Source organism: Cloeon dipterum, chromosome 4 (genome assembly GCF_949628265.1).
Source record: "Cloeon dipterum chromosome 4, ieCloDipt1.1, whole genome shotgun sequence".
In the NCBI taxonomy this organism is placed as follows: Eukaryota; Metazoa; Arthropoda; class Insecta; order Ephemeroptera; family Baetidae; genus Cloeon; species Cloeon dipterum.
Window position 1 is genome coordinate 7,687,129 of NC_088789.1, and position 16,352 is coordinate 7,703,480.

Below are 16,352 nucleotides of genomic sequence, written 5' to 3' on the forward strand. Positions count from 1 at the left end.
ATGCAAACGCCAATTGCATCACTCGCATAAAATTCCTGCGTCTAATTATCAATTGTAATAATGACTAGGCGCTTTCTAGCGCGCGTTATTAATTGTTTTTTTTACTGCGTTTCGTGTGAGAGTGAGAGCTCGCAAAGAAAATTACCATAACCTATAGGAAGTAAGAGAGCAATGAAAAGAAGGAAGGAAAGGAACCTGGTTTCTTCTTCACTCTTCTAAAATCGAATTTCAATTTCCTGCGCGAAAAAGGAAGAAAGATTATACGTGTAAAGTGCGTGAGCCCTCTTTCTCTCACTCTCCGGCGAATCGCACTTTAATTTCTTTTGATGGATTGGAGAGAGCCAGCCGCGCTATGATGGATTTTCTAAAATGCGCACCTCGTTCTCCGGGAAAGAACGTTTCAAAATGGAAACTCGCACAGGTTGCTTGTTCTTTTTTTTTCTCTCTGGTCGGTCTGGCAAACAAACAAGACGACTCGCGGCAGAACGACTATGTTTACAAATAGAGATTGATCGCGTGGGACGATCAATTTCACACACGCGTGCAGGTGCTGGGCAGACGGAATAAAAATGGAGCATGCTGAATCGAAAAAAAACGTTCGTGCAACTTGCGATTTATCGCGTTCACGTGGGCATTCGCATTAAAGAATTGCCTCGAAATCGCTCCTGACAGTTTTAATTTGTTTGAAATCTCATATTGAAAATAGCTGTTCGCGATAAAATATTTTAACTACTTCACGTATGTTTTTTATGTTTTTATAAAATAGATAAATAATAGTGATTACATCAAGGCATTTGTTTTACTAGTTAAAATTTTCCTGCTCTAATCAACACCAATTATGTCAACACTAATATGTCATCGTGTTGTTTATGTTTAGTCAAAAATACTATGTATAAACATTTTTCTTAGCAATAATAAAATATGCATTTCCATTTTAAGAAAACAGAATGTTGAATTGAGCGTAAGAGGAGTCTATGAAGTAAAATAATTTCCCCCACGAATTTCATCTGCAGTAAATTTTATTCCAGATCGTGAATATCGCCGAGATTAATCGACACGTAGTGATATATAAAAATGTCGTTTCCTCGAATTTTCCAAGCGATTGCTGTTCAAACCACTTAAACCACAATTTAACGCAGCCAGCGGTGAAGGAGCAACAAAGATCTCTTACTCAGTATGGCGCAGAAGGAGTGGCGCCAACGGGAGTTTGCGTTCGCGAAATCGGTGCACCTGTTTTGCAAAACCTCCGTCAGATGACACCTGGCAGTGCCCGGCGGCGGCGCTGACACCTGGTGGCGGCGCCTTGAAGCGCCAGCCGCGGCCAGGTTCTCCGCATTCGCCTCCCGGGAATGCTGCTAGCATGCAGAAAGTTGAGCTAGCGAAACTTTTGCACCGAAATTCGCTCGTTCGAGGGTTTTGTCCATTTTCCGGAATAAATTACTAGAATGAGAAAGACTTTTATTAGTTTATAGCCGCCGGCTGCGCGGATCGTCCTCGCCGAATTATGTTCCTCACGCGCCGCCGGCTCGTTCTCTATGCGATGCCGCTACAGCAGTTTCCTCTTCAAAAGTTTTAATTCGCGCATTGCAGATGCATGTAACGCGAATGTCTCCCTCATCCCTCGTGAGACTTCTCTTTCTTTTCTTTTTTCCCTGCTGTTTGTGCGCGTTATTATTTATCGACTACAAAAGTTGCCGCTTTTCCTCTCTCCTATTGGAAAATGTAGCACATGGTTCCTTCCGCCGGCACATAAAAAATGTATCCCGTGTGCTTTATCCTGTTTTCTACCATTGAAATGTCACAATTCCGTAAGGAATATTTCATTTTCCGCCAGCTTTTGTGTGTGTAAAAAACACACAAACAAACACATTCGTTTGGTGCTTGCGTCTCTCTGTGTCGGTGTTGCGTTTTTCCCACAGAAAAATTCCACGTGCAATTCCAATCTGTATTCTGCTTTTTTCATTTTTAAATTTTTAGAGTTTTGGTTTTCACATCTCAATTAAAATTTTCATTTTTTGACACTTTTGAACATAATCAAACGGTTAAATCCTTACAGGTCAAAAATTAAGAACACTTTGCATTTTTGCTTGAGCAATTGGTTCATCAAGTTTATTGGTTGGAATTTAGCAACATTCTACCCCTATATGTATACAATGTGCAATAATGAAATCAGGACCAACGGTGATTCGATTCTGATTCCTTTCATCGTGATTTATCCAATGGTGTGTGACAATATTGGAGCGAAATAAATCCTGATTTTCAACAAGGAGATAGTGCTCGCTACTGGATGAGCATTGAGCATACAAACTTTGGATCTCGCAAATTTAAAGGGCAACCTGAGAAATTATTAGCTTTTTCCTAGTTTTTCTGTAGCGTATCAGGTAAAGCTCAAAAGGATTCTCAAATTTTATGTATAGGTTTACTTTAATTTCTTTGAAACAACAAAAAATATTTGTTCACTAGCTTAATATATATTATGTAATGATTCGGACTTTGATTAATGTTATTTTCTGGAAATAGATTCGTTTTATTTTTGTTCCACTACATCTGGTTGGGGGTCGAGATGAAGCAAGGCAAAAAATCCTGTTGAGCGAACAGACATCACGTTTCACAAAACATTCTAATCCTTCTTATCCAATTTGTGGAACGTCCGAAGTTTTTCCTAACATCTCCCTAGAGCGAGAATAAATTTTGGTGCGCAAAAAGTCTCTATTTTCCGTCCGGCCGCGCTCGTCCGTTTGAGGCAATTTTTCAAACGTGCAGCAGTCTGGCCGACTTTTTCAGACGAGTTCACTTGATTTAGCGCGCGGACGGATGATAAAGTCGGCTTTTTGTGTTCACTTGGACCAGAAATACACACACTAATACACGGGAGACCAGCTCGCGCGTCCTGTGTTGTGTGGCCAACTGCAATTAAGTGATCCGTGCACACTGTGCGGATACGGGAAAAAAATAGCTGAAGCGTACGCTTTTGCATAACGAAACGTCCTCTGCGTGCACTGCTGGCGTGGAAATTTTTAACCTGTTTGTGCCCTACATGGCCTAGGCGATATTTAATTGGCCGTGCACCAAGCGGATCGCGGTTAACGATGATTCAATTTGCTTCGCAGATTGAATCTGGCAAAGTTGCACCTGTTTTATGCATCAGGTGTAGACAAAACTAAGTGAAAATCTCGACTGTGCGTTATTATCCTCCTCAAGGGATAATTGTCACCAGAAGTGATATATTGCCGTTGTTAAAGCGCAGAAGGTTTTGTCACATACCTGTTGTAATTTTTGCTACGGCTTTCCAACCGCAGAAGAGTGAAAGATGAGTAATCCCTTGCGTTTAATTCACAAATTCTATTAAACGCAAAATGACGAAACTCTTTATTGGGTTGATATTATTCCTGAGGAATAATATATTCATTTATAGTAGGAATTTTTTTAATTCTTGGATGTTAGGAAACTAGGGAAACTAGAGCATATATTTACCATTAATATGAATATTTGCTTTTTGATAACGCTCAGCCTTGTGGTAGCGCGGGACATATGATGTAGTTTGTCCTCTTAACTGTTCAAATAAACCGGGATTAGAGTTAATTAAGACACTTATTTCACTTTTGTGGAATTTTTCACTAAAATTACACCCTGTCTTCGCCCCTGCGCTAACTAAAAGGGATTTTGGCATGAATTCCTGCACGGCCAAAAAAGCGATATATAACAGCCGCCTGTCACTTTCCCTTCGCTGGCACGCAATAAATTAATTTGATAATAAAAACGCAGCCATCAGTCTGCGTTTTCCGAGATGCTGGCTCGAATTCTGCCTCGAGTATGGGGCTGACATTAGTGAATTCCGCTGCGCCAAAGCACAAATGCACTATCGCCTTTTTCCGCAATAACAACATTATCCGCGTCCAATTCCAGCTGCGAGCTGCAAATGTAACGCGACTGATTTATGCGCCCGACGACACGTTCCGGGTGCGGAAAAAAAGCCAGATTTCGGGCGCCGCTCGAAAACTGAAGGAATGAAGGCGTCGGCGGCCGTGCTCGTGTTTATTTTCGCGAACGCCTGTGCCGGCGGCGCGCCGGGGGCTGGAGCGACAGGGAGGAGCACATGGCTGCGCTGCCGGTGCGGGCCCGCAGTGAGTCTCTCTCATTGATTCTTTCGCTCCTTGATTCGGCTGCTGCAGCCCACACCGAGCGTGTGACACACGCCGAGCTACCCTCACCGACCCGAGAGCAGCCAAGGGACCCCCGACGGCCGACACATCCGCAGTCGAGCAGCAAATTTCCGCATGCACACACACTATTATCCAATATTCGTTTACTACGCACGTTGCCCGACAGAACACGGTCACTTATTTGCAAGGAACCATATACCTGCCAGCGCTAACCATCTGACACAAGCTGAGCTTGGACGACAGAATTTGCGCAAAATTTGTTGGCACTTGTCACTTAATCAGGGGTCATTCTAAAGAGTAAACCAGAATTTTGGGGGATACCGTCTTGTTTTCATTTCCGAGAAAAAAAATATTTTCTTGCCGACCCCCTTTTAATAATTAGCTATTCTGTGCCATTAGAGGACAACGCTAAAAATAATATAGTTACTTATTCCATCAGTAAAGACTAAGAGAAAAGCGAGAAGAAGTCCATAAGACACCCTCTCAAGGCACTCCTCTAAAATCAACATTCTCGCTACTTAGCACTCCGAACAAAGTAGAAAAGCGTGTTTAACATTTTACGAGGAGCGAAAAATGGTCACGTTTCTCGCTCCACATGGACCGCTTTTCTCATTTATGACACATTTTCGTCGCGAGCATTCCATCTTGGCAAGAACTCAAAATCCACCACAAACACGCCGCATTATCTTCCTCGGCCTAATACGTGATATTTTTCGGAAAAGGCAGCAAAAAGCATTGCACCTCTTAGTTCGGAAAGAGATGAATCTGCCGTTTTCGCCACAATCGAGTTCGTATTATCACACTGCAGAGGGGTCTTGGCTCTTGTGTGGTTGGTTCACTCACACTCCCGCGCTCGAGGGGGCAGGCCCTGATTGATTTGTCATTCGCACCGCGTGCTCCTTGCTTTTCACCTTGTCGAATTCGAATCTAGATGCTGCAAACGCAGCCTCTTGCAAAAGCCGATCATTTTTATTCATTTCGCAACCCGCTCTCTTTATGTTGGGTAATTGAAATTTGTTTGGAATGATCTGCAACGAGAGCGTGGTCAGAATCGCTATGTGGCGCATTAGAGCAGTACGTGTGCGTATTTTCCCTCCTTTTCATCGATTTCCACTTTTAATACGTTGGATAATCTTTCTATTGCTCAAGTGAAATAATTCGCTTTCTGTTTGCTGATCTGGATCTTGCTGGGCACGCTTTCAAGGCAGATTGCGAATCCCAATCGCTACAGAGGTTTTCTCCTCGCCCTCTCTGCTTGAAGCGCCGGAAGATTGGAGAATAATAACGTCTGCTCATTATTCAGCCCGAGGAGTTATTTGATTTCATTTTGCAGACTTGTCTGCTTCCTCCTCCGTAAAAATTTATTTCGGCTTGAAATGGAAATCATGACATTATGGCTGACGAAGTCAAACGTTGTTATTTTTTCGTCCTCAACCAAATTAACAGAGAGCTCTGCCAGTGCTCATTCTTTTGAGAACCTCTTCATCAGTGATTAGACCGTAACACCAGTGGTGTTGTTTGTTGAATCTCAATATGCGGAAGGGGAGCCGGGATTATCACGCAAACAACCATTGTGCCCCACATCACGTTTGTTTGCATAAATATTCACGCTCCGACAATGCAGTGGACCGTTCCAAGATCGATATGAGCGCAGCACTGACATGTTCTGCGGAACTGCTGTCACTCTTTTTCGCATAAAAATGTTTTTAATCGGCTAACGTGGACCGCAACGCGCGCGCGTGTGTGTGCGCGCTCGCGTCGCGGCTTTCAAAATCGTGTTCAGGTAGAGCGAGAGACAGGCAATTTCCAGTTGGAATGGCATCGCGATAGAGTTCCGCCTGCGTAAATATTATTTAACCTGTAACCATAACACGGAGCAGCAGCGAGTATGTGGCCGTCTTTGTGTGTATAAATAGAAGCCGCAACATGAGGTCGATTTTTGTCATTTTTAAAGTGCTGATCAAACATGGCTTGATCCTCGCGGAGGCCGGCGCACCTCTGACGTCACGCCAACAGGCCTCCTCGATCTCTTTTTTCTATCTCTTTAATATGACGAGCACTTGTGTCAAGGGTGATTCAAATGTAATGGTGTCTAACCTAGTTTTCCCGACGCTTTTAGCCATTCATTTTTCTTCCCTCTCAGCGTCGATCCCGTCCGCCTCATTTCTGGCCAACGTCGGGAACTTGACAAGTCCATCAATCGCGATAGAATGGTTGGTGGAGATCATGAGTTGGATTCTATTCGCGTTTCATCAATTAGTTGAGCTAAGAAACCTTTTCTAGTGAGACAAATAAAGGGCTTTTTGCTGTTGCAGCCCTTTACTCATACATTTTGGATTGAATCGGCCTCCATTTTCATTTCCTGGTTTCCCATGGCGACGCAACGTTTCGCGATCAAGCGGCCAGCTCTCGCCGGAACGTAACGAGGACTGGTGGCCATCAATTTTCATATTGCCAGAGTAAAAAGAGCCAAACGCCAAACGCGGCATTTGCCACCCCCACCACCGCCGCCGCGTGGAATCCCGCACGGCTGTGCTATATACTTTAAGGGTGCATTATTAATGTTTGTTCGTGGCAAACAAAATCAGTGTAGAGCACACGCATTTACAAACTCGATTAGCGCGTAACGCCCAAACGGACATGAAGTCATTCCTGCCGTCCACCGTTCGCCATTAGGCTGGTGTGGTGTAATAAAAAAAGTGGAAGGCATGCGTCTTCGTTACAACTGCAAATTATGTGCATTTCTCTCGGTCTAGCAATTTTTCAATTGTTATTGCCGAGTGAATAAATAAATCCAAATGCTTTTTTTTAATATCAAACGCCTATTCTTTCATTCATGTTTGATTCTTTATCTCTACCTGTACCATTTTGGATGTTGAATAATGTATTTTCACAAGACAAGATAAGAGAATTTTGCTTATACGCGTTTCTCCATAGAATCCAACGTTGTGCTGATTGGACTGCTCAGGAGAGACTCTTCAGGAAAAATGAACTCAGCTATGGTATGTGCAAAAATTTACGTATTCTATTTTTCCCCGCAAATAAATTAAGAGTTGTTTCTTTAAAATAGTTTTTACGGTTCACGTTACCACATGATAGACGGCCTAAGATTGCTTATTTTTCTCCTGAAAATTTGTGTTTTTTTTAAATGGGTCATTCAAAATATATTACATTATCCGTTCGTTTATTAAACACAAGTTAGTGTATAACAGATTCTATTAAGTAACAAAATATAAGGTCAGTCATTTGGCTGGCAATTTTGCAGCCTGAGTCAGACTCATCTGATTTTTGTCACAGCTCAAAAAGTGATAGAATTCCATGCTCTTATCACAAAGTTTACAGACACAGCTATATATTACAATTTGAGATCTAAATAATGTCGACGAATGAATCCCAAATATTTTTACCACTTTCAAACTCAAAATATCTCCGGTGTTCTGGCTTTGAGCCTCATTTTTCGCTCAACGTCGTAAATTCACTGACCAGCCACCTGGCCCCACGGGGCAGATCCTAAACGCAGAAAGTGCCATCGCGAGGCAGCCTGCGCCCACTATTATGCGAGGCAAAGAACAAAGTGGTGCAATCGCGCCAGAATCGGCTAGCTGGAGTCCCTGCATCATGGTCCTGGACCGAATCGAATTGCGCGCAGCTGGGGTTGCGGCGGCTCACGTGAGCGTGCGGCGGGTGCGCTTGCTGGCTTTCTCTCTCGCTCACCCAACCACCCGCTCTCTCGCTTTCGACCGGCCGGCTGCTGCTCTCTTTATCACAGCTGCAATTACCATTGCGGAGCGGGGGCTGCACTGCACCATTTCCAGGAGCTCTCCTTTCGCACAAGCTGCTTGCTGCTTTCCGCACACCCCAAGTGCGCCGTAAATTTGTGCCGCCTTGCACGCGCAGCATTCCAGCAGCGCTAATTAATTCAATTTGTGTGCATACACCGAAAGAAATAAGCGTCAGCGCGAGTCACCCGCGTTCTGCGGCGCCAGGCTCGCGCGAATTTGCGGTCTGGCCGCCGTTCGTTTGTTGTTTTTCAAGTCCGCCGGCACGAGCTGATGATTCGCAGACAAATGAGCAAACTCTAGGTGGAGTTAAGCGCTCCAAATGGTCTAATTTGTTTTGCCTCATACGGGAGTTTTTTTTTTTAGCTAAATTTCGCATTGCAGGTAACGCGATAAGCTTTTACGTTCATTGCGGTGGCAATATAATTTAATATAAAAAGCCTCGACTTATATTTGGGGGGGGGGGGTCGTAAATTTTATCTGGAATTTGACGGACGCGTGTAGCTCAGTTTTGATATTTAAAAAAATCAATAGGCTGGAGTATATCGACCTGTTTGCACCTGCTCGGATTGAGTGAATTGGCTTTGCAGAACGCAGGTCTAGCGTTTCAATCCAGCTACTTGAACGCTTGTGAGTGGCCCTTCAGTTTCAGTGGGCTGGGCTCCTCTGCAGCCACAGTGCCTAGATTATCCGTTCAAATGTGTTATTGTAGCTCGGCTTCTCTGCAAAAATAGGCAAATGCAGGCTTTTACCTTATTTGGTTTTTATCCAGTTCAATTATTTTGGGAACAGTTGGAAAAGATTAACGCCTCTAAATATGTTGAAAGTGTGCTCCCTCTCGCTCTGGAATTTGTTTTATACTGCGACTGTTACATCATCGTCACAAAATTTCCCATTTTCTGGAACACACGGTCCGTGAAAATGCTGCAAATGCGGCAAAAATATTATGCGCGGCGTGTATTAACATATTTTGAGTTTTCCGCCTCCGCTTGAGAGGACATGCTTAGAGGGATAGTGTTGGCCCAAGCGTTGGACGTGCTCCAACTAAGCAGAACTTCGTCCCAAGAGTTGCAGTGACGGCCGACTCGTTGACAGCGGGAATAAGCTTTGGCTTTTTCAGCTGCCCAAACGGTGACAGCGACAGTATTCGTGTGCTGTGATGTCTGATGAGATCGTAAAATTCTTAAAAAATTTACTGCCAAATTAAACTGATGTAAGGTTGCTTTTAAAACACAAAACAAAAGGGCCGTGCAGATTGTTGTCAGAAGGATGGCCCGACAGCTGAGCGAGCGAGAGAGAGAAATCTATATTTAAGCTGCGAGGCACAGTGCGTCACTTTTAATTCGAGCATTTTTAATAAGGTTCACTACGACGAACCGACTAGTGAACAGTCGTGCGTCGTATCGAACATATTGCAGTGGCAAAAAGAGCGAAACAACGATGTAATCCAATTCGGCTGGGTCACTCTCTCATTAGAGAATCAGGGTGCTTCCCAATTTAGCATTATGCTCGTACGTGCTCTTTTCCTCTCTATGTTCTCTAGGGAAATTAAAATTCCTAGCCGCAATGGAAAAAAACGTAGCGTAAAAAACATGCTGCCCCTTTTGCTTTTATGGTGCTAATTATAAATTTATCTTTTGATCAAGTGCTTTTATTACTAAGAAGGCGCATAAAGTATGGGGTTTTTACTTCTTGTTTTATTGAGGAATTAGCAATAATCAGAAACGTTTGCCAGTTAGAGTTACTCCAACACCTTTTTAATCTGAATGATGTAATATTCTGAAGACCGGTTGCATAACACAAACTCTCTGAATCGGAATTAATATTTTAAAATTATTTCGTCAAAGTTAGTGGTAGAGAAAATTTCCTAACGTAATATGCTTTGTTGCTACTCTTAACAAACCATTTTTAAAAGAGCCAGCAGCACTGCTGACAGACTTGACTCAATTGTCTTTGTCGTCGGTAGATGTAAAATGAATGACTCATATTTTTGTGTCAAATTAAATAGCCAGCTCGGCTCATGCGTCGTATATGGGGACCCACCCATGCGTCCAGCAGTATTTAGCCGAAATTATGGTCAACAGTGCGCGTGTTTACACGTTACGGGTCCGTGAAAATGCGAAAGAATCGATAATAGTGAGCGCGCGGGCAAAGTTGGTGGTGCGGTGGAAAAAAGCCGACTGAGCGAGCGAGCGAGGCGGGCGGGCGGGTTGAACGAGAGTTTCAGCTCAGGGAGCGAGAGAGAGAGAGAGAGAGAGAGAGAGCTTGCAAGCGAACGAGAAAGAGCGAGAGAGAGAGAGAGGCGGGCTGTGACGTCGTGGTGCAGAGGCCGCAGAGGGTAGCATGCAGCAGTGTGTTATTTGGGGAGGGCATTACCCACCTCGGCAGCTCTGGCAAGCAGGCGAGCCGCGGAGCAATCTCTCCCTCTCGCGGCTGTTTGCTACGGCGCAGGATCCATCCCCAGCCATCCTGCCCGCTGTGCTATGCTCTCCGGCTGTGCGAGTGCGGAGCATAATAAAAGTAAGTGTACGCGCGCTGAGCAGTGGAATGGCGTTGTTGGGGAGCCTTTTCGACTGACGAGAGCTGCCAGTCAGAGTGCGAGAGATGCTCTTGCTGCGTACACGCTGAGCTTGAACGACCGACAGCAGCCATTGAACGCTAGAGCCAAACGCTTTATTTGTTAGTGATCGAGAGGAACTGAGTGTTTTTGGACGGACCGAGATCGATAGTCGGCCGGCCGCTCTCGTGGTGCAAACCCATCGCTGCCCAGCGTACTTTCGGCGGCCGAAGCGAGCCGCAGTGTTGTGTGTTGTTCACCCACTAGTTCTCAACAGCAGTCAAACTGTGGGGCGCGGGGAATTTCTTTTTGCCACCTCATGGAGTCTACTACCCTGTGAGTATCTAGCGACAAATCGAGCGGCCATGTGCTCGCACGATTTCGGCGTCTCGCCCCGGGGAGTCTAATTTTTCAGGTAAATAAAGCAACCGCTCGCTCGCCATCACGGGGTGGCTAGCTTCCGAGTTCAAATCACGTCGGGTTGCTCAACCAGCTACACAATTTCGTCAATCTGAATCATTTGGCTTCGTCACGTGTTGAAATATTAAAAGAGTTTTTCTTCATTGAAATACCAGAGGTAATGTAATATTTCAGTCGGAATTCTATTCATTTTCTACGCATCATTTACTACAGGAGAATGGTGATAAAGTGAACGAAGCATTCTGAAGCGTATTTGAATTTCTCAGCAAGTCAAATTGGCATCACACGTGGTCCAAATTTAAGATCGCTCGCTCGCCAAGTACAGTCTATTGCGAATGTTTTTGTCCGCAAGCACGCTACTGGGTGGGGTGGCTGCTGTGCCGCTGACTGCTTCTGCGGGTGTTGCAACAGGAAACGGCCAATTTAACTTTTCTGTGTCTCATTGAGCGCAGAGGGAACAGACGAGATGACGCGCACTCGACGGCTCCTTTTCATCAAATTTTCATTCGACGCACTCGCCTGTGAGTGTGAGGCCAGCATTTTCAAAATCGATACTTAAATTCGCGTCAGCACCTCACGGAGAGATGCTGTCTCTTCCCTCGCCGTATGCGTGCATGTGTTTTTATTTATACAATGGCTCCGCAGCCGCTGGCTGGCATGCTGGATGGATGGAAGCTGCTTCTTTATTCTCTCGATTTCCCCCCGTGTGCCGAAGCAAGCAAGCTGGCAAGAATGGAGCTAAAACAGCTCAAAGTTATATTTATACGCGCGCAGCAGCAGAAGCAGGCCCTTCTTCTTTTTCTCTCTCACTCACTCACTTGCGAGCAGATAATGAGGCCTCTTTGGCCGTATTGCCCCGTCCGTCCGTCCGTCCGGCCAGGCCCGCTTGATTGTAATTGTCGCCGGCGACGACTCAATATAAAATTTGTCTGCGGCGGCCAACGACTGAAATAACGGCCTTGTCTCGAATTAAACACGCAAATTTAGACTGCTTGCTATTAGTTTCGCGCCAAGCAAAGGACGCTGCCTCTGGCTTAAGAAAAAAAATCGCGAGTGCAAAAAGGCAGCGGTCGCACACATGTCCCGCGTGTGTGTGATGACGACGGCCTGGCTTTGTTTCTCTCTCACTCAGTCGTCCTATTTATTTGTGTTTTTGTCCTGCTAATCCCGAACATGTGAGACGCATCTGCCTCGGTCCTCTCTTCGTTGTTTTGAATGAGAGCCTCTTCACTGTGCGGCGGGCAGGGTTGCCAGTCCTCTTCGGCGTTTGCATATATGGTCACCCCAAAACCGAGACCAAACTCGTAACTCCTTGCTTTAATTAACGCGTCGTGCGCCAAGCGCATGATTTATAGTTAGATACTCGCGGCTGATCGATAGGAACAAACGACGGACAGAGTGAGTGCTTCCGGTCTTATAATGCGCGAGCCGCCAGTCAAAATTGCTCTTTTTGCTCGGGGGTGTGAAAAATGAATGGTGATTGGAATTCGCACCCTTTCAGCATTCACAATTAGTTCGTCCATTTGAGCAGCGAGATGAACTAAATTGTCTGTCAGTGAACAGTAATTTCCGTTTTTCTAAGTGCTGGATGAAATCCGAGTTGGAGCGGCAAACGTCCACGTTCACAGTAAAAAATATGAAGAGAAGAGCAGAAGTGTTTTAAAATGCTGGCCGGAACGGTGTCGTTTATTACTTAGGAATACGAAGAATTCAAGTGAAATCACAACTCTCGTGAAGGGTGAATTATGCATTATAATGGAACTCACAAAATTCCACGGAACGTCCCCTTTTCGTTTGTCGGGGAAACCCTTTCTGTATCTGAAATCACACTACTCATTTTTCAACCCTTACAAAAGCCACTTTCGCCAGACCCCGTTTTTATATTTTTAATCCTGTTTTATTGAATTCCTGTGCAGCAATCTAAAAAATATCCATTGAGCATTGAAAAAAATAAAACTGTTTTTCACATCCCTGAGAGGCATCAAATCATTTCGGGTCACGGAATAGTGCGATAAAAAGAGGTCGAGCCACAAAAGTTATCTCGCAAATAAAGAAAAAAACGCCGGCGAGTTATCGCAAACGAGAAAAGGCTGGCGTATCGGAAACCGCTGAAAATCCGTGCCGTCCGCTGCTTATTACTGTTACTGCGTGGAATTTAAATACCTGCATGGGGAGACAGGGGGTTGTTTAGTTAAGCGTATACACTACATACTTGCAGCTTGGCCGATAGAGCGTCACGGAAATGGAAACGCGAACAACACAAAACCGAAATCGGCCGGGTCGATCGCGCGCTCGCTCACTCGGCAGGAAAGCGAGCAATTTCGCGTCTAAAAACACTATTCAAATGCATCACGAAAGATAAGAGAAGGAGAGAAAAATTTGATTGTGCGGGGCGCCGTGCAGTACGTATGGCGGCGGCAGGTATCGATCCCGTGGCCTGCTCGATAACCCTGACTGCAAAAGCGTGATTTACTTCCCTCGCTAGGGTTGAGCAAAAAGTCGATTATTCTGGTATACAAGAGCCGACAGGAAATTGTCTGCAATACGGTGTATTTTCGCAGTAGTGGCTAAACGACTATATTGCGATAAATGGAGGAGAGATAATAATCCTTTACCAAATGATCGCTGCGTAGTGCACATAAAATACACCCTTCTGCTGCGGGTTAAATTGCTTTCAGTAAAATTGTTTAGAAATGTGTATTAATAAAGTGTTCTCGTGAAACGCAGTTTCTCAATCGTGTTGGGTTTAGAATTCTTAGAGAGATATATCATATATACCGTGTATGTCTTGTTTTTATGTTCTCCACTGATTGCGTGTTTCCTTCTGTTTACAGCACATGGTGCAGACAAACATGAGTACGGCCCCATATGCCACTGCTCAGTTCCAACAGAACGGCGAGGCCCCGGGTCCTCCGACGACCATCAAGGTGGATACGACGGTGCCCAGTAAGGACGCCAGCACGACGCCGACGGGTGGTGGCGGCGGAGGTGGCGTCCAGCTGTCCTCAGGGCAGGTCAGCGGACCCAACTTCTCGCCACCGCTGCTGAACGCCAACGGAACTGTCGAGCAACAGACAATGGTGGGCGAAAACTTAACTTTTTATCCGCTCTGTTAATGCTGAACTCGGCGGAAAACTTAATCGTAATTAATTGCCGACAATTTGATTCATTTAACGATCAGAATAGCAAGCAAGCTGTTTTCTCATTTAAGTGGAAGAGCCGATTTTTTCCCCTCCTGGAAAACTTTTCCAGTGACGCTCATTTATTTCCCGCGCGATCAGCGAAAAACGGCCTTACTTCAAGCTTTTCCCAAATTAAGATAAGCTGTGCAAGAAAACTCAAATTAATCTACCTAATTTAGGGGATAATTTATTACTTCATGAGCTGTTGTTTTCGGAGCTCAATCGTTTCCTACACACGCAACTTCTGGACCCAAAAATGCACTACGTTTCAACCCCCTTCCCCCAAACATAGATATGCACAGCAGATAGTCAACACAATATATATTTACTTACAAATGTGCTTCAACTCGCCAGCAGTGCGTGCCGAAACGGGGCCGAAGCGTTCAGACCATTTCGACTGGGAATCCGCGCAACTCTGCAGACTCCCGGCGCGAAACTGATTAACAGATTATTTCCGTACGCGCCGCTAAATTACTGCATGAGGATTCGCAATATGCAAATTCCGCCAGCAGCCATCATTCTCGCGGACAAAAATCAATCGAGGGAATAAATTAGCAGTTAGCTCAGTGTGCGACGCGTTGGAGTTTTTCCAAAAGCGACGACCGGCGCGTTTGCTGGTCCTGCGGTGGCTGTTGAAATAATTGGCGCCGCTCGGTTATCGCGCGCACGAGGGAGAGAAGCTTGTTGCCCTGAACGAAACAGCCGGCTGATATTAATATTTGCTGCCTCGAGTGGTTAATTCGGACTCGACGTACATGGCCCATCGTTCGCCCGTGTGTTTTGAATGCATTCCAAATTCTGCCCCGTTTGATGCTTCAACCAGAAGCAGTCGCACTACAAAGGAATGTTAATTTCAGACTAAGTGCTAGTTTAATGAGTTTGGCGGCCGTATCCGATTTTCAGTGACGCGGAAAAGTCTCATCCGACTCTTTTGGTTTTATTTTCAGGCGCAGAGCACTCTTCACGAGCTTCCATCAGGCGGTGTGAGCTTCCAACAAATAAGCTTAGAGGTGAATAAACTTTTCATTCTACGCATTAAAAAAATCTGCCACCAGTTGAAAAACTGAATGGTTCTAACCCATTACCCAAGTACAGATGAGAGTTGTGTGATGTGACTCATAATGAATCTCAAAAGGGTTAAATCCATCAAATCAGTATGGTTTTGACAGCCCTCGTTATTATTAATTATTGACAACAGGACTACCCAAAATAATTAATACCAATCTTAGCCAATCTAGTTGGAAACCGCACTCTGCGGTGGAGCGACTCTTTTGAGAACTTAAAATTAATTTTCCTCAACAATGACCTCATGCTGAAACAGATGATATCACTGCCGGTGGCAAGTCGCTGACCACTTTTACGGTTTGTTCCAGAAGCAAATGACTGAGACAGACTCGGAGAGCACAGCTCAATTGACAGTCCAATCCTCAGGCAACCCCCTGCAGGTCAATCCGGCCACAGTGGCAACTGGTCTCACAGTACCTGGTGGAGTCATTTCTCCAGGAGCAGCCGTCTCGACGTCAGGCGCTCCACCAACAACAGCGGTGGCCACCTTGGCGGTGGCGGCGGCTGCGGCGGCCGGTGCCATCCCTGACCCCAGCAAGGGACAACCAAAAAGGCTGCACGTCTCAAATATTCCCTTCCGGTTTAGAGATCCTGATCTTAGAGCCATGTTTGGAGTAAGTATAATTTTTGCATCTCTTTCCCTTCATCTTAAAAATGTTGGATGTATTTTATTAGTTTTCCTGTCAACAAGTTATCGTGTTTCTATAACATTCGATTGCTGAGTGAAGAAGTGATATTTGGGAGCGTTTCTCAGCTGTCGCTTAGTTTGCAACCAAGGCCGGTCTTGAGTGAGATAACTTTTCCCATCCCGCTCTTTGGGCCCATGTTGTTCTCTTGAGATAAATTAACGTTCGGCATTGACATTTAACCTCTGGCTGAGCCGATTAGTTTTACTCAGCTTGAGCAGATGAATATTTTATTGTTTTACTTGTTGCCCTCCGCTCTGATGATGACAAAGCCGTGGAATGCCTCTATTCAGCACAGGCGGCTTAGGCAAACATTGAATATCAGACCGAGTTTACTCAGTAACCCGATATTTCATTAAGCCCGTCATGTGATTAACTCTCTTTGTCTCTTTTGTTCCAGCAATTTGGCCAAATCCTGGATGTTGAAATTATATTTAATGAGCGGGGGTCCAAGGTAATGTACCAGATCAGTTTCCTACTTCACTCTGTTACTAACGCCT

General features: G+C 45.0%; 1 protein-coding gene across 15 annotated transcripts in view; it reads left to right on the top strand.

Moving 5' to 3' along the window:
• The window catches only part of Rbfox1 (RNA-binding Fox protein 1), a 44,224-nt gene that overhangs the window by 5,803 nt on the left and 22,069 nt on the right, over positions 1-16,352 (top strand). For 11 of the 15 annotated variants that reach the window (XM_065492029.1, XM_065492031.1, XM_065492016.1 and 8 more), the window contains 5 exons: positions 7,101-7,165; positions 13,754-13,999; positions 15,049-15,111; positions 15,475-15,780; positions 16,253-16,306. In XM_065492029.1, coding sequence (XP_065348101.1) covers positions 7,151-7,165; positions 13,754-13,999; positions 15,049-15,111; positions 15,475-15,780; positions 16,253-16,306 — 684 coding nt within the window. In that variant the 5' untranslated portion in view covers positions 7,101-7,150. Of the gene's footprint in view, positions 1-7,100; positions 7,166-10,412; positions 10,836-13,753; positions 14,000-15,048; positions 15,112-15,474; positions 15,781-16,252; positions 16,307-16,352 lie in introns of those variants that run through there. The other 4 variants (XM_065492022.1, XM_065492021.1, XM_065492019.1 and 1 more) reach the window with 3 other exon arrangements.